The 18688-nt window shown below is 40.0% G+C and overlaps 1 protein-coding gene across 2 annotated transcripts; it reads left to right on the top strand.

The window, feature by feature from the left end:
* Positions 1 to 9846: 9846 nt before the first annotated feature.
* LOC103428869 (eukaryotic translation initiation factor 3 subunit C-like) lies at positions 9847 to 14465 on the top strand. 2 transcript variants are annotated; one of them, XM_008366995.4, is made up of 4 exons: positions 9847 to 9992; positions 10399 to 10470; positions 10587 to 12371; positions 13264 to 14465. In XM_008366995.4, the coding sequence occupies exons 2-4, from the start codon at positions 10447 to 10449 to the stop codon at positions 14236 to 14238; spliced, it is 2784 nt and encodes a 927-aa protein (XP_008365217.2). In that variant the 5' UTR covers positions 9847 to 9992; positions 10399 to 10446; the 3' UTR covers positions 14239 to 14465. The 2 variants fall into 2 exon arrangements, with proteins under 2 accessions (XP_008365217.2, XP_008365218.2); XM_008366996.4 differs by having other exon boundaries at positions 9849 to 9992; positions 10430 to 10470.
* The last annotated feature ends 4223 nt before the right edge of the window (positions 14466 to 18688 follow it).

Here is an 18688-nt window from a genome sequence, read left to right as displayed (position 1 = left end):
CACACTGCATACACCCTGCATACACCCTGCATACATACACACTGCATACACAGTACACAAACACACACTGTATACACCTTGCACACACAGTACACAAATGACACCGTAATCTTATATTATTACATACGAATCGAATAAATTCAAGATACAAGATCTTTGGACCAATTTTATGAATCAATATTCTGTTAAATGTCCTTGATTCGGTATCAATTTCCTAAGACACATAAAGCAGAATAATAGAGCAACAGAGTAAAACCAGAACTCAAACTAATCAATCGTGCCTCAAGAAGATCTCCCTATTTAGATCATATCACCAGATTCACCACATCCATTTCTACCAAATATCACGATGCAGACTATCCGTTCCAAACCATTAACGTAATCCGAATGAAACACTCAAAACCAAGAGCGATGCACACATCTAAACATAAAGTTGATAAAAATCTCAACATTAAAGAACCATTTCAACTATATTGGCATAGAAGAAAAACCAAACGTCTGTGTGTGTGTATACATATGCAACTCAACCACTACATTCCTCATCGAAACTTTTGATTCGTTTATAAAATTAAACAAACAACAATTACCAAAATCAAATTAATCCGAATTCCAACTAATAAACAACCTAATCAAATCATACATCGATCAAGCAAACCAATCAAATCTCCACAATTTCCATCAATAATTTTCAATCAATGGATTTGATTAGATCCAATAAATACCTAAACAGATCCAACGATGATATTGTTGATGGGGATGAAGATCAGCTTGACGAAGAACTCGATGAAACCCATCACGACGAACCCGATCACTGTCCGGAGCGCGACCTTGGAGAATTCTACACGACAATCAACCATCCAATCTCATCAATTACACATGCATATCAAAGAATATAACTTGTGAGAAAACACAGATCCGACCCGAATGCTGAATTACCTTTGCGATCGGGCTTGTGGCAGCGCTTGACGAGGCGAATGCTGTCCTTGGAGAACTCTCGGAGCAGATCTGTTACGTGAAGACGAGGGAGCGGACGACGAGAGGAACAGATGAGGAGCAGGATGCAGATGAGGGCGACCAGGATGCAGCTGACGGCGAGCAGGACGCAGAGATGAGGATGAGGAGGACGACGTAAGGGAGGAGGTCTTACGAATCCGGACGTTTTTGGGGTGGTTCGCTAAGAACTGCTAGCGAAGGGTTTAATCCGTGCGAGTCGGATCTAATCCCATTAAACGTAATCCTTGCCCCTACCAAACATCAGACTACAATACCAATTAGTGTAGTCTAGTCCAGTCCCCCCTAAGAAGGTCAAACAAACACGCCCTTAAGGTCTCTTCCCTCGTATAACTAAGGAGAGAAAACCATAGTAGCAAGAGGGAAAAAAAAAATAGATAACAAACTCATCATTGTTAACCCTTACTTTTGTCCTTGGGGCTGGTGGAAATACCTCAAGATCTCTTGCCTCTAACCCCCACCCCATTTATTTCTCTCATCTTTTAACCATCATCATCTCTTTTTATAATCGCTCTCTCCCTCTGTAAAAAAGAATCTTTCCAAAAAATAATGTTATGTATTCTTAAATGCTTCCCAATGTTAATCTTGTGTTGAATTTGAAAAATACTTAACAATATCATTTTTCAATTGTATTGCTCGGAAAACAAAGGTTAGATTTGTGGAAGTTGATATTATGACTTGAGGCAGTAGAGAACTGATTTAGAAGACTCATGATGATTCCTCTAGTAGCTTTAGTAGAGGCTTTACTGAGAATCAGACAATCATCAACAAATACTAGATTAAAAACTGGTGAAATAAATAAAATTGAAATCAACATGATGAAAGTGCTAAAAAATATTAAACAAGTTAAAAGAGCAAAGCTAATGGATATATCTCAACATAAAAATTAATCAAGAAAATTCATGTCGCTTGTGTAGAAAGTACTGAATCAAATGCAATGGATATATCTCATCATATAAATATAAAATATAGATGGTGTTTTTTTGTTTTTTCAAAAGGTGAGGGTTGTTTTCTATTCAACTTTTTTCTCTCTCCCATATATTTCCCCAAAATTTTTTTTAAAAAAAGTAAAAAAAATGCTTCACACTAGTTGTGACAACTCATCCTTAATTTTACGATTTTATTAATTTTAAAAGAGTGAATTGACGAAAATGCCCTTATTGTGAGACGTATTAAACATTCTTTTAGAGTATTCTCGAAATACTCGATGGTACGAACGCGTAGGCACAAACGGAATCGAATTTGAAGTTACGATAGAGATTTTACGGACTTACGAACGTAAAGGGCAATTTGGTAATTTTCTGTTTAAAGATATTTTGTGGCTTGTTCGTTATAACTTCGAATTAAATTCCGTCTGCGGTTACGTGTTCGTAAAAATAAGTACTATTCAGAAATAGTAAAAGAAGAGTGGGAAAGTGGAAGGAAAATTGAGGTCCACATGGAAAGTTTACGTGACATCCCAGTGGAATTTCAGAAATTTCATTGCTACTGGGAATAAAATACATTAGATTTTGGGATGGGATGTCACACCAAATCCAACATTTTTTTTCCATACGAAAATTCTAAATTCATATGTTTATGAATTTAAACAAGGGAATTTGTGCATGTCAAGTTATAAATTTTGACTTTTGTCAAAATTTCAAGTTTATTTTCTTCATCCAAACATAGTGTAATACTTTTTCTATATTTCATGCATAGCATAAATGTAAAAACTAAAAACGATATTGTTATCAAATGGATTCACATTATGTGCTGAGTTAAAATTAATTTGAATAAATGGTAAGTGATTAATAATTAGTAAGTTATAAAATATTTTCATTCTACCTTCAATTTGAAACATAACATGACAGGATTTAGTGAGGGTAAAGAAGTTAGATACTCTCTTAAATGGCTCACGGATTGTCCACATGACAAATAATACAAAATAATAAATGCAAAATTTGAAATCACCATATATAAATGGTTAAGCGTGTAATTGGATAAAATAAAAATTCAGAAGAAAAATTAAAATCATACAAGTTTAAAGGGATAAACTAAAACTTTCTTTTTGTTGTAGTTATATTTATAATAGGAATGTGATTATGTAAATCTTATTAGATCTAGGAATATCTCTTACATTCCTATTAGGAGTTGATTACCTATTAAGTGTTGTAATCTTAAAAGGGTAAGGTTTTTATCTATCATACTATCATAAATAAAGGCATAATGGGGTGATACAAACACACCTCACAATTAAATCACTCTTTCTTCTCTCTCAATACCGCCGGCCCCCTCTCTCTCTAATCCCTTATATTAGTTCAATCAAATAGGCTTACAACACGTTATCGACATGCTCTTACAAGAAGCTGAGGAATTGAAGGATCGTACGAGGAGGCTATCTTCCACAAAATTCAAAGGCTCTTCTTTGTTTTTGTTTTCTGCCAATCAGGTACGCTTAAAATAAATGAAGATATTTGAAACGTCCACGAAGCATGAAAACATTCCCATGATGCATGAACTCCTCTATGTTTATATTTTCATTAGGATATATATATATATATATATATATATATATATATTGTATATGTTCATATATTTGTTTCATGCATTACGCAATTAAATTGCTATGTGGAATTTGTGGGTCAAATCATATAAATAAATTAGAAGCAATTTTAGGGTTTTTCAAACCTAACCATGTCGGAATTTTTTTTTTGCATAGGGCACTGTGCGGCACCACGGCCGCAGCACCCACTGTGGCACCATAGACCACTAGCCTGCAGACCGGTCGAGTAGATCACACGACAGTAGCCTTTAGGCTTGTTGCGCTGACTCAGACAACCCAGGCCTTTGACCTGATTAGCTCTATAGGGCTCGAAGTCCCTTAAGCCCAACCAAGAAAGCCTGCAGCCTTCTTGGCCTGTTGTCCCATGGTTTTAAAGTCTGCTTGTAGCAGTTCGAATCCTATTGGGTTGTGTCACGCGCCCCGGCCTGCTTTTCGCAGACTTGTCTGCTGGGCTAAACTCACCTCGACTTGAATCCCAGCTTCGGCTGGGCTTCCCATACACAACCCTAGGCCAGCATTTTGCTGGGCCTGACCCGTGCCCCCTATTTAGCCCATATAAGTCAGAAGCTTGCTGCTGGGCTTTATAACCCATGGTCTGTGGCCTGCAACCACCCGTGGGCTGCTTGCAGCCGTACCCGAGCCCAAACCCTTTTTGGGCTATTCTTTTTCGACCCAATGCTATTATTTGTCATTATTTTGCTTCCATGATAATCCCCGTTTGGTCTCGATCTATTAAATTAATTAAAAATGACCTGCAGTCCATTAATCTGATAATGAATCCAAAATTATTGACTTGAAGATCACTTTTGGACATTAACGATTCAATAATTTATTTTTATACTTTGAACTGTTGACATACTTTCGTAGTAACGAAGCTCTCACACTTGAGTTCCCGAAGAACCTCAAATCCACTACACTTACATCAGCATATTGCATTATGTGTTTCTTGCATGAACCTCTCCTTTATGAACTAATCATTCATAAAAACTAAATTGAACTTGTAGTTTCATATTTAGTGCTTTTGAAACCCGAAGTTTTCATTCAAAACTTACCACATGAAACCTATAGTTTTCATGCATAAATTAAACCAATACATGTCTATAGAACCCGAATGTTCTATGATATATGTCTATGGATCACCATATGACTAATCACGTTTTTTATACCCTCTGTTTTAAGGACATGTCGAACTTGAACAAGCTCGATTTCATCGCTCTAGAAGTCTCTGGAAAAAACTACCTGAAGTGGGTTCATGACGTGAAGCTCAATCTTACTGCAAAGGGTATTTGAGCCACCATCGAGGCACCTATCGACGACAAACCTGTCGACGAAGCTCAGAAAGCTACTGCAATGATCTTCATTTGAAGACACATCCATGATGCTCTGCAGACCGAGTACCTCGCTGAGGAGGACCCACGCACCATCTGGCTTGCTTTAGCCGACCATTTTGATCACTAGAAAGACATATACTTGCCTAAAGCAAGACACGACCGACAACATCTTCGCTTCCAAGACTTTAAGTCCTTGAATGAATACAACTCTGAAGTTTTTAGAATTCGATCACTGTTGAAATTTTGTAAAGTGGAACTAACAGAATCAGATCTCTTGGAAAAGATCTATTCGACTTTCCATGCCACCAATATTGTCATGTAACAACAATATAGGGCACATAAATTTACCAAATTTTCAGATTTGATCTCTGTACTACTTCTCATTGAAAAGCAAAACCAGCTTTTGATGAAGAACCATCAAGCTCGACCATCTGGCTTGAACGCTGTGCCTGAAGTGCATGCGACCAATTATAGTAGCCATAAACGACGAAAGAGTCGTTGTGGTCGTGGTAATGGGCGGCAAGCCCAACCACGGGCCTAAGGTCAACAGAACACTAGCCCCAAGGGAGGAAATGTGACTCAGTAGCGTCCACCCTTGCCCCGAAGGCCCCGAACTTCAAGAACAAGGGTAAAGCTGCCGTTTAATCAACTTCTACTGAAATGGATATGAGTTATCATTATAGATCAAAGGATCATTGTTCACGTGTATGCCGAGCTAACCCCGAGGTTATTGTCAAGTATCATTCCTGTCGTAAGTCTAACTTTGCACATGTGGATCATCTGTAAGAAGCTACTACATCAATGGAGATATTGGATTTTCAGGAGGCGTTAACGCCTATATATGAATAAATTAGACATGTTTTTAGGGTGTTTACCCCTAGTGGTTGAACCCACTAGGAGTGGCCGGCCCCTCTCCCCTATTTTCTTGGTTTATGATTTAATTTTGAACAATTGTTCTAAGTCTTTGGAATAATTTGTTTGGTTTTGGTTTGTTTTGAATTATGAATTGTTATTTGATGGATATTATTCATCGAATTGCTTAATTGAATGAAATGGAATTATATTTATGCATGTGACCAATTCAATCAATTTATTTCTACGTATGTCTAGCAGGGAAGTTAGTTGTCTGACTGATAGTGCTACCACGCACACCATCTTGCATGAGCGACATTATTTACTAACTTAATACCTAAGAAAGCACCTCTGACAACTCTCTTAGGCCCATCCAACTTGATTAAAGGATACGGAAAAGCACGTATCATGTTGTTTAAAGGTACAGTCTTAACCATTAATGAGACACTCTATTCTTCACGTTCCAGAAGAACGTTGCTAAGTTTTAGAGATATTCAAGATAATCAATATCATATTAAAACCACTGAAGATAATGGTTCTAAATTTCTTTGTATCATTTCGTACGAATATGGCTAGAAGCGTATTCACGAGAAGTTGAAACGTTTCCCAAGTGGGTTGTACATCACAACTATTCATGGCATAGAAGCCCATCATGTGGCTGGCCCTATGCCTAAGTTCCAGAACACTTTGTTGATTTGGCATGGCCGTTTGGGACATCCTAGACGTGAAATGATGCGCCGTATCCTCAAATCATCACATAGGCATCAGTTACCTCCTTATGTTGAATTCTTGCCATGCAAAACGTGTTCTTTAAGGAAGTTGAATACTCAACCCTCAATTACAAAGATCATTCACAACCCCCATAAGTTTCTTCAGATGATTCAAGGAGCTAATTGTGGACCTATCCAATCAACATACAGACTATTTAGATATTTTATGGTGTTGGTTGATGCATCAACACGATGGTCACATGTTTACTTGTTATCCACACGCAACACTGCATTTGCTAAACTCCTAGAACAAATCATTAAGCTAAGGGCTCACCACCCTGATTATCTGATTAAGTCGATTCGACTAGATAACGCTGAAGAGTTTACGTCATATACTTTTGACAATTATTGCATGTCGATTATGATTCACCATCAATTGTTCGCTATTTGGAACCCTTGAAAGGAGATCTCTTTACCGCATGTTTTGTGGATTGTCATTTTGATGAGACAGTTTTCCCGTCGTTGGGGGAGATAAGCATGCTAACGTTCCTGGAGAACGTCGCGAATTGTCGTGGTATGCTCCCACTATGTCTCATTTAGATCCCTGCACTGCCCAGTTTGAAACTGAGGTGTGACAAATTATAGATCTTCAGAGTGTTGCTTAGAGCATGCCACATGTTTTTAATGATTTAGCTAAGGTGAAAAGATCACATATACCCGCTGCAAATGCACCTACAATGATATATGTACCTCGCGTACGTTAATAACTCACCTAGGAAGGCCGAACCATCCCTGAAGGTTGGGAGGCCGCACCTTCCACGCGGCACAGTACATTGGCAGCTAGCTAATCATCTGCTCCGACCCTGAAGCGTGACAGACCCCTTGGTTCAAAGATTCATAACCCCGGAAAAGGAAAATAGCACCAACTAGTGACCCTAATTTGAATCCGACCATCGCTCACTTATCCGTTCCAACGCATGAGGTTATTCTAGATTACGATGATATCTTAGACGAGACAAACCGACCTCCCGAGAATCGCAAAATTTCGGTCCATTACACAGTATTGGATGAAGTTTGGAATAGGAATGAAATGATCATCGACTATGCATTTGCGTACACAGTAGCTACTAACATTATGCTTAGCAATGACATTGAACCACATTCCGTTAATGAATGCCAACGTAGAACAGATTGGTCAAACTGAAAACAAGTAATCCAAGTCGAACTCGATTCGCTCGCGAAACGTAAAGTGTTTGGACCTATTGTTCTTACACCACCATGCGTGATGCACGATGGATACAAGTGGGTTTTCATGAGGAAGCGTAATGAGAAGAATGAAATAGTGCGATACAAAACACACACGTGATGGACGTTATAATGTTCTGATACCTAATCAGTTTGATAGTTTCCGAAAAACTGAATATATAGCTTATGGACATGGTAACTGCGTATCTCTGTGGGGATCTAGATACGAAAATCTATATGAAAGTTCTAGAAGGATTTCCATTGACTGGTTCAAATAGTTCTAGACCACATAACACTCTCTCAATTAGGTTGAGGATGTCACTTTACCGATTGAAACAATCTGAGCGGATGTGGTATAACCGTTTGAGTGAATATTTGACAAGTCAATGTTATGTGAACAATGAATTATGCCCATGTGTGTTAATAAATAAGTCACATTCTGAATTTGCAATCATTGCAGTTTATGTCGACAACATGAACCTCATTGGAACTCCTGCATAGCTTGAGGAAATTGCTACGCATTTAAAATCAGAATTTGAGATGAAAGATCTTGGGAAAACTCGATATTGCCTCAGCTTGGAGATCGAGCATTGTTCTGATGGAATCCTAGTACATCACTCGAACTACACCCAAAAGGTGTTACGACGTTTTAATGAGGATAAAGTGAAGCCTTCGAGTACACTTATGGTTGTTCGGACTCTAGATGCTACACGAGATCCCTTCCGTTCTAAGGAGGATGAAGAAGAGATTTTGGAACCCAAAGTTCCTTACCTAAGTGCAATTGAGGCTTTATTTTACTTGGCTCAATGCATTAGACCCGACATCTCTTTTGCTGTTAATCTTTTGGCTAGATACAGCAATGCGCCCACATGCAGGCACTGGAATGGTGTTAAAGACATTTTTCACTATCTCAAGGGTACGACGGATTTGGGCTTATTCTATACCCGCGAATCTTCGAGTGTTGCTGCCCCATATGGTTCTCGAATTGATTCCCACCTTGTTGGTTACGCAGATGTTGTATATCTGTCTAACCCATATAGGGCACGTTCTCAAACGGGTTATGTCTTTACCGTTGGAAGCACCACTATATCTTGGAGGTCTACCAAGCAAACGCTAGTTGCGACTTCTTCGACCCATGCTAAGATTCTCGCCCTGCATAAAGCATCGCGTAAATGCTGTTGGTTGAGAGCAGTTATGGAACATATTCAAAGCACTAGTAGTCTTACTTCCCTCATTGACCTTCCTGTGATGATTTTTGAAGACAATGCAACATGTATCGAGCAGTTAAAGAAGGGATACATCAAGGGAGACAACACCAAGCATGTAGTGCCGAAGTTCTTTGACTCACGCCAATAGCAACAACATCAGAATATTGAAGTCAAGCAAATCCGTTCCCAAGACAACCTGGCCCCCAAGTCTACTTTTCAGAAGCTCGTCCAAGGAATCGGTATGCGTAAATTATCTGAGTTGAATTGTTTGTAGTTCTCTTATTTTGAAGTTATGTCTAACTCATGGGGAGTATCCATAAGCATACTCACTTGATCTTAATGTACTTTTTTTTTCCTATGTATTTTGAAGTTATGTCTAACTCGTTTGTTGAGTATTTACACACTCAAGGGGAAGTGTTGTTGTTATATTCAGAATATGAATGTGATTTTGTAAATCCTAGTAGATCTAGAAATATCTCTTATATTCATATTAGGAGTTGATTACCTATTAAGAGTTGTAATCTTAAAAGGGTAAGGTTTTTGCCTATCCTACTACTATAAATAAAGGCACAATGGGGTGATACAAACATATCTCACAATTAAATCACTATCTCTTCTTTCTCAATACCGCCGGCCCCCTCTCTCTAATCTCTTAGATTAGTTCAATCAAATAAGCCTACAACACTTTTTTATTTTTTATTTCTAAAAAAAAAAAAGGATTTGTCACAAAGTGAGAGGTCTTAGGTTCGATTCTCGCCAAAGGTGAATTTGAACCGCATTATTGCTAGACTATTGTAAAGCTAATCACATCCTCTTCCCAATAATATCGTTTGTTAAAAAAAAAAAAAAACTACAAAAAAATTGTTGGGTCTGGACTTTGAAGAACTAATAACATCGGCCCGGCCCAAAAAGAAAAATATAAACGTACGAGTGTGAGTGAATCAGCCCTAATATTGACTCTCTTTCTCCCCAACAGAGCAACAGTTAAAAACTCTCCTTCAAGCCGCAACCGGACCTCTCTGAGATTTCCTCTCACCTTCTCTGCCATTGAAGCTCTGCCCCCAAATCTTCCGCAAAGCTTCGTTCGAACACTGTAAGTCCTTATCTCCTCTCTCTCTCTCTCTTCATATGTGTATGTTTCAATTCGTTTTCTGCAGAGTTTCATCACAAATTGAATCGAATCTGATATCTATTTGTTCATCTGTAGACAATTTTGTAAATTTTCTCGCTTTCGCTTAGGGTTTTGTTGCAAGCCTTATATAGTCTGTGAAAGAGTTTTGAATCGGAGAATATGTTTCATGCTGATTTTCTGACGAACAGGAAGACGAGCTCTTGGCTGAATTTTCTTACCGTTTCTCGGAAACCAAACATAGATTTTATTTTTTTCATGACCAGAATTTTTTTTTGTATGTTTATGTTGTGAAATTGGGTATTTTAATTTTTGCCTATTCTGTTAGTTCTCTTGCGATAAGATCTTTTTGTGTCTGTTTTGAATGCAGATTCTTGTGATTTTTCTTTGACTTGTTGCAGTTTTCTTGTACGAAAGGATGGCATCTCGATTTTGGACCCAGGTATTTACTTTAATTTGTGATATGATTAGGGTTTTGTTTATAAATACTTCTGGCTTGTGTGTTTCTGTTAAATCTTGAGATAGTGTTTCCTAATTTGTTATTTTGTGTTAATTTAGCCTGGGAGCGATTCTGAGGACGAGGAGAGCGACTATGAGGAGGAGGTTGAACCTACAGGTGGTGAGACTACCACTGAACCAGGCCTAAACCCATACCTTCAGGCTAATGCAAGTGATAGCGAAGATTCTGATGACCAGAAGCGAGTTGTTAGATCAGCGAAGGACAAGCGCTTTGATGAATTGTCTGCTACTGTTCATCAAATGAAGAATGCCATGAATATCAATGACTGGGTTAGCTTGCAGGAGAGCTTTGACAAGATAAATAAGCAGCTTGAGAAGGTCATGCGTGTTACCGAGGCTGTAAAAGTACCTACTCTTTACATAAAAGCTCTTGTATTGTTGGAAGACTTTCTGGCTCAGGCTTTAGCAAACAAAGATGCTAAGAAGAAGATGAGTAGTAGCAATGCCAAGGCCTTGAACTCAATGAAACAGAAACTGAAGAAGAACAATAAGCAATATGAGGACTTAATTAATAAATATAGGGAGAATCCTGAGCAGAGTGAAGATGATAAGCCTCCAGAAGAGGAATCAGATGATAGCGATGGAACAGATTCTGTAATTGATCCTAATGATATTGTGTCTTCAGATAACGAAGGACCGGATGAGGACGACCCAGAAGAGGACGAGCCAACTGAAGAAGGTTGGCAGAAGAAGATGAGTAAGAAAGATAAGCTCATGGATAAGCAATTCAGTAAGGACCCTAGTGAGATCACATGGGATAGTGTTAACAAGAAATTTAAAGAGGTTGTGGCTGCTCGAGGCAGGAAGGGAACTGGAAGGTTTGAGCAGGTCGAGCAGCTTACGTTCTTGACAAAGGTTGCTAAGACCCCTGCACAGAAGCTGGAGATATTTTTCAGTGTTGTTTCTGCTCAGTTTGATGTGAATCCTGGTCTCAACGGGCACATGCCTATAAATGTGTGGAAGAAGTGTGTGCAGAATATGCAAGTTATACTTGATATTCTTGTGAAGTATCCTAATATTGCAGTGGATGACATGGTAGAGCCTGATGAAAATGAATCCCAGAAGGGACCAGATCATGATGGGACAATTAGGGTTTGGGGAAACTTGGTGGCCTTCTTGGAAAGGATAGATACTGAATTCTTCAAGAGCTTGCAATGCATTGATCCCCACACTCGTGAGTACATTGAAAGACTCAGGGATGAACCTATGTTTTTGGTTCTAGCTCAAAATGTTCAAGAGTATTTAGAACAGGTTGGAAATTACAAAGCTGCTGCGAAGGTAGCCCTAAGGCGGGTCGAACTTATTTATTACAAACCACAAGAAGTTTATGATGCCATGCGAAAATTGGCTGAACATACAGGAGATAGTGATAATGGTGAAGAACCTAAAGCTGCTGAGGAAAGTCGTGCTCCATCTTCATTTATTGTAGTTCCCGAGCTCGTTCCTCGAAAACCCACCTTCTCCGAGAGTAGCAGGACGATGATGGATATATTGGTTTCCCTCATATACAAGTATGGAGATGAGAGGACTAAAGCTCGTGCAATGCTTTGTGATATTTACCACCATGCTCTACTGGATCAGTTTTCCACCTCCCGTGACTTGCTGCTTATGAGTCACCTGCAAGATAATGTTCAGCAGATGGACATTTCAACCCAGATACTTTATAACAGGGCCATGGCCCAACTTGGTCTGTGTGCATTTCGTAATGGATTAATTACTGAAGCGCATAGCTGCCTTTCTGAACTGTATTCTGGTGGAAGAGTGAAAGAGTTGCTCGCCCAAGGTGTCTCACAAAGTAGATATCACGAGAAAACTCCCGAACAGGTGCGCAAGTGCCTCTGTCATATTTTTCCATGTTCTTGTTCTTTTTGTTATCGCTTTACTTGTGCATCGCCACCCAACTCGTATCCCGAGAATTTCTTCTTCCAAAGTCCCTCACAGGGAGCAAGATCCCATAATATAGTGGGACCAACCCTATGTGAGAATTGGGGGAAAAATTGGGGAAGAGCAGGGTCATATAGCATCATTCTTCTATATTATTTGAAGTCATTGTTTTGTTCGCAAAAAGAAAAATCCACAAGTTTAAAACTTTAGTGTCTTTTTTCAGAACTAGCTGTTGGTTTCAATAACCAAATAAAACTTGCATGAAATCTTTCCTTTATAACAGTGCTGAAATGATTTATTATTTAAGAAATACATTATCTGTAAAAACTTTTTTTGGTGAATTCGATAAAGTCCTGACAAGCATATTATATGCTTTAAATTTATACCTGCACGTTGCAATAATATGTCGAAAGTTTAAACTAGGATTTGTTAGATTTATATTATTAAATCATTTAAGATGTTTGTGAATATTTAAGATGTCAAAATCTTTCCTCTTAACATTCTTATTGCTCATCTAGATGGTTTTTCGCCAAAGATACTGATTCTGTGGAGTTATTAAATTCATTTTATTTTTGGCCCTGTATTACTACTCTGAAATTGCTGCAGGTGCGCTGTTTGCCTAATTGATAGAACAAAATGATCACTTGAGTAAATTAGGTAGGAACAACAGATGATTCTCATTCGGAAAAGCTGAAACTTGTAATAGAGTATGGTGTAGCCACATGTCATGGGAAATTGTTGTAACCAGACTCTAAAATAGTACTGCTCTGAGTATACTTTGATAGAATGCCTTGATTCTATATAATTGTTTTATTTATTTTTCCGTTTTCAGGAAAGGCTGGAGAGGAGACGACAAATGCCTTACCATATGCATATCAACCCTGAACTCCTGGAGGCAGTGCATTTGATATGTGCCATGCTGCTGGAAGTGCCTAATATGGCAGCTAACACCCATGATGCGAAGCGCAGACTGGTCAGCAAGACGTTCCGACGGTTGCTTGAGGTCAGTGAGAAGCAAACATTCACTGGTCCTCCAGAAAATGTTAGGGACCACGTAATGGCAGCTTCCAGAGCCCTTGGCAAAGGTGACTTCCAGAAGGCCATTGATGTCATCAATTCTCTTGATATTTGGAAGCTCCTGAGGAACCGTGAGCATGTCCTTGAGATGCTCAAGGCTAAGATCAAGGAAGAAGCTCTCAGGACCTATCTTTTTACCTTCTCCTCATCCTACAAGACTCTGAGCTTGGAACAACTCAGCATGTTGTTTGACCTTACAGAGGCCCAGACACACAGCATTGTTAGCAAGATGATGATCAACGAAGAGCTCCTTGCCAGTTGGGACCAGCCAACACGTTGCATTGTTTTCCATGACATTGAGCAGACTAGGCTGCAGGCGCTAGCGTTCCAGTTGACTGAGAAGCTGTCAATCCTTGCAGAAAGTAATGAAAGGGCAACGGAAGCAAGAATTGGTGGCGGTGGTGGATTAGATCTACCTCAAAGGCGCAGAGACAACCAGGACTATGGTGCTGGATCAGTTGCTGGGAGTGGCGGTAGATGGCAAGATAACATGTCCTTCAATCAAAGGCAAGGTGGTGGTGCTGGGCGCACAGGATACAACACTGGAGGGAGACAATTTAACCAAAATGCTGGAGGTGGCTATAATAGGGACCGCACAGGTCAATACAGAGGGACAGGGCAAAACACCCGTTATCAAGATGGTGCATATGCGGGATCAGGGAGGTCCGCCAGGGGTTCTCAGGATACTTCAAGTCGCATGGTCAGTCTAAACAAGGGGCTTCGCGCTTAAACATCTACAAAAGAAGCATAGTTATTCAGCAGCATTTTGATTAGAGTGCTTTCTGTTTTGTTTTTGTTCTCGATTAAGCTATCCCTTTCTAAACCTAGTCTTTGATCGTTTGGATTTTCATATTTAGAGGCTTAAATTTTGGACCCATAAACTTTTAGACGTGGGGTTTTGTATGCTAAAACACCATGGTTATCAAAGCATGCAAGGTTTTTCTTTGTTTTTTTAAAGTAAGTTGCCTGCTAATGCATATTTTTATATTGGATAAATCACGTTTTACCCCTTCAAGTTCCTCACGGTTTAGGATGTTTGCTTGGAAGAAGAATATAGATCGAAGGGCAGAATATACTCGGAAGAGAGACGAAGTAATGTGCTGTTTTATTGACTGTTTTATCTCGACGACGTCGACGTGACGTTATTTGGCATCTGGTTTTGATGGGTCAATTTTTATGTACTTCACGGCCAATCGTTTTTCTGGGTTGCTTACTGACGCTTGGTTTGTCGGAAAGAGATCATCTCCGGATATCTTCCATCAAGACCATCGGATCAAGTGATCCAAGCTTTTGAAATTTTATCCAACGGTAAAAAATTATTATAGCTTTTAAGGGGTCAAAACAGGTGGGCTATTGGATAAAATTTTAAAGGTTTGGATCACTTGATCCAATGGCCTTGGTAGAAGAGATTCAGAGAGGATCTATTTCCTGGTTTGTCAAACAGCTTTCTTGAACGTTGACCCGAATCGGGTTCCAACATGGCGAGATGAGCAATTGTTGTGTTGAATGTTGTTTATCACTTGAACTATAAACTCTTTATTGCAGTTTAAGATTGTTATTTTTTAACTTTCCCTTATATCAAAACCTAACCTATATGAATTGTGCCCACACCCGTTGTATGAACATTTAACGGCGCTGACGTATTCTATTAACGAAAAGTATATTCTTTCACCTGAATATTCTTTGACGTCGATGGGTTATTTCATTAGGTGACAGGACTATGGAAGATTTCGGCAACATTGACGGAATAAACCACCTCGGTGCGTGAAGACACCTGAAATTTACTTTTAATCACTTTCAACCTCCGTTTTGAGCAAACGAGAATTTCTAGTCTTTTCCTTAGTATTTACGAAGTAGTTTAATGATTAGTATAGTGGTTTTCCATATAAGAGAGACTATCCCAAGTATTACAAAGGCCAAGCAAGTTATAGCTACGATCCGACTACGTATCAGTTGGTGGACTTTATTTTCAATCTATTTTATGTATATAGTTTTCATGATTGCTTTGACGATTGTTTTGCAACATGCCACTGTAGACATTGAAATTTCGGTGAAATAAATGTTGGCCATTGCATTACATTTGTAGACATTGAAATTTCGGTAAACTAAATGTTGACCATTGCATTAAAATGACATCATCCACTCATTTCACCTACATCATACACTTAATTCACCTACAACAATCCACCCAATTCACCTACAACCTCCACCCAATTCACCTACAACAATCCACCCAATCCACCTACAACATCCACCAAAACAAAAGGATGGTGGTAATTCATTCTCAAAGCCTATAAATAGGCCCCTCCATCAAAGGATCAAAGGGGGAAATTGACATACATTTTCTCTACTCTCAAACAAATCCCGAAGGATCAAGAAAGCCCTCTTCGTTCTTCGTAAAATCCTCCTTCAAGATCAAACCCTAACTGCCTTTGAAGAACTTCCACCAATTCAAGATCAAGCCCCGACGGCCCTTGAAGAAAGTGTTCATCATTCATCAATTGTTCATCCAGGATCAAGCCCCGACGGCCCTTGGACCAACAACACAATATGCAAATCTACGTCTTACAAAGATAGAATTAGAGGATTAAATTGTAAAAGAGATTGTAACCCCGAAATCAATACAAAAAATATTATTTTGTACACGTGTTCTTGTCTCATTCATCGTAGAAATTTCAGTGTTTACAAATTTGGCACGCCCAGTGAGACTATCTCTACCTCTCATCTCTATCTTCGTAATCAGTAAAAAACAAAAATGGCATTAAGGAAAGCTCAAGCCGTCTCGTAACCAATGCAAGGAACAATAGCGTTATCGCCGCATGTGGTGTCACTTCAGGCATTATAACCCGAAGCAAGGTAAAGGCTCTTTCTGCCACCTCTTCCACCCCTGTGTTAGCTCCGCTGAAGGCACAAGAGCACCCAAGGCACGAACCCGTGATCACCTTAGCCTCGCTAAGGGCACCAAGAGAGGAAAGCCCGAGGAAGTACTCGGAGCCCTTACTTTCCGATGCTGACTCAAGTAGCAGCATAGCCATGCAAGTCATGACTACCAGAGCAACTTCAATCGAAGAACAGCTGGCTCAAATGAATGAAGCGATCGCAAAACTCACATAGACTATGAAGGAGAAAAACCTACAAATCGCCGCACTCGTCAACCAACTAGATGAGAAGCCTGACATGAAAGTCGAGCAAAGGGATAATCCAGTAAAGAAGGAAAACGATGAGGATGAGGAGCCTCTTGCAGAGAAAGTCGAAGAGAAGCTAAAGCCAGACCAATCAACAACACTCATAGGATCTCTCTTTGTCTAGCAGCTGCAGGAGATGATCGCCAGCACCATCAAGGCATAGTACGAAGGAAGCTCACATGACTCCGTGCTGTACTCAAAGCCCTACTCTAAGAAGATTGATGCTTTGAACATGCCGAAGGGTTACCAGCCACCAAAATTCATGCAGTTCGATGGAAAAGGAAACTTAAAGCAAAATGTCGCCCATTTCATTAAAACTTGCAACAATGCTGGAACAGAGGAAGACTACCTTGTCAAGCAGTTTGTGCGCTCATTGAAAGGTAACGTATTTGACTGGTACACCGACCTCGAGCCCGAATCTGTCAACAGTTGGGATCAGCTAGAAAGGGAATTCCTCAACTATAGCACGCGCAACACCGTAAGCATGCTGGAGCTGACCAGTATGAAACAATGGAAGGATGAACCTGTCATCGACTACATCAATAGATGGCGTTCGTTAAGTCTGGATTGCAAAGATCGGCTTTCTGAAACCTCCGTCATTGAGATATGCGTTCAAGGCATGCACTGGGGGCTACATTACATCCTTTAGGGCATAAAACCAAGAACATTTGAGGAGCTAACAACTCGTTCCCACTACATGGAGCTAAGTATCGCCAATCACGGGAAGAAAGAACCGATCACCGACTTCAAGAAGGATAAGGTGTTTTCCCCAAATGTAGATAAGACTGGGAAAAAACCCCCAAATGAAGCTTTTACTATCAACACTACGCCCATCAAGACCTCATCGGCACCTATCAAGATCTCCTACAAGACCAAAGCAGAGGAGATAAAGAGAGGTGAGCCTCCTCGCACCCAAGATAGGTACAAAAACACCTTGAGGGAATTGGAGCAGAAGGTGTACCTTTTTCCTGACTCAGACATAGATGCAATGTTAGAATACTTGCTGAAAAAGAAGGTGATTGACTTATCGGAATACAAGCGCCCTGAAGAGATGAATCGCGTAAACGATCCTAGGTACTGCAAGTACCATCGTATCGTGAGCCATCCTGTTGGCAAGTGTTTCGTCCTCAAAGAACTCATCATGAAGCTAGCGCAACAAGGGCAAATCGAGCTGGACCTTGAAGACACGACAACAACACATACTACTACAATTGCATTTGGATCTTTCGATCCTGTGCCTGTCCATGTGACACTTGACTATTTCTGTCAATGCTTAAGCTGCATGGCATCTTCTGCACAACCATCACCGGAGGCAAGTGACCAAGATGCACATACCGATGATGAAGAAATATGGACATTGGTGACTTACAAAAAAACAAGGAAAGCAAAACCACAAGCCAGAAGGCCAAAGGTGGAACAAGGGAGAAAGCACCGTCGCCGCAACAGTAGAACGCCTAAAAGAAATGGAAAAGCTGCTAAGCCAACCTATGCTGGGGAACCTATGGAGCAAGAGCCATGCATTCCTGTCTCCTTGCACGAGTACTTTCCGAAGGACTTTTTCCAACAGTGCACTACCGTCGCCTGTCACATGGTTAAAGTAGAGATGGAAGAGCCCTCAAAAGGCAAAGTTATCGCCACTGAGGGAGAAAAAAACTCTCATGCTCGAAGAAGGTATGCCAACACACTTTAGCATCGAAGAAGCGCTACGATTGCCAAAGAAGATGCGAAGAGCACTGGCAACAGTCTTAGCAAGTCCCAACGACCACGAAGTTCAAGAAAGTAAGAATGAAGGCTTGAAGCTTCAGCCACATGAATATGCCACATGATGTGCTACCGATGACGCAATCCACTTCACTGACGAAGACTTGCTGCTAGGATCCAAGCCTTACAACCGTTCTCTCTTCGTCTTTGGGTACGTAAGGGAACACAAAGTCAACCACATGCTTGTGAGTGGTGGATCAGCCATAAACATCATGCCAAAGTCAACAATGACTA

Source organism: Malus domestica, chromosome 08 (assembly GCF_042453785.1).
Source record: "Malus domestica chromosome 08, GDT2T_hap1".
Lineage (NCBI taxonomy): Eukaryota > Viridiplantae > Streptophyta > Magnoliopsida > Rosales > Rosaceae > Malus > Malus domestica.
Note: the sequence above shows the minus strand (reverse complement) of the source record. Positions and strands in the feature narration are given on the sequence as shown.

Coding starts and splice junctions, on each gene's coding strand:
- LOC103428869 (XM_008366995.4), top strand. CDS start 10,447: ATGGCATCTCGATTTTGGACCCAG. Junction 10,471..10,586: donor CATCTCGATTTTGGACCCAG/GTATTTACTTTA, acceptor GTGTTAATTTAG/CCTGGGAGCGATTCTGAGGA. Junction 12,372..13,263: donor ACGAGAAAACTCCCGAACAG/GTGCGCAAGTGC, acceptor TTCCGTTTTCAG/GAAAGGCTGGAGAGGAGACG.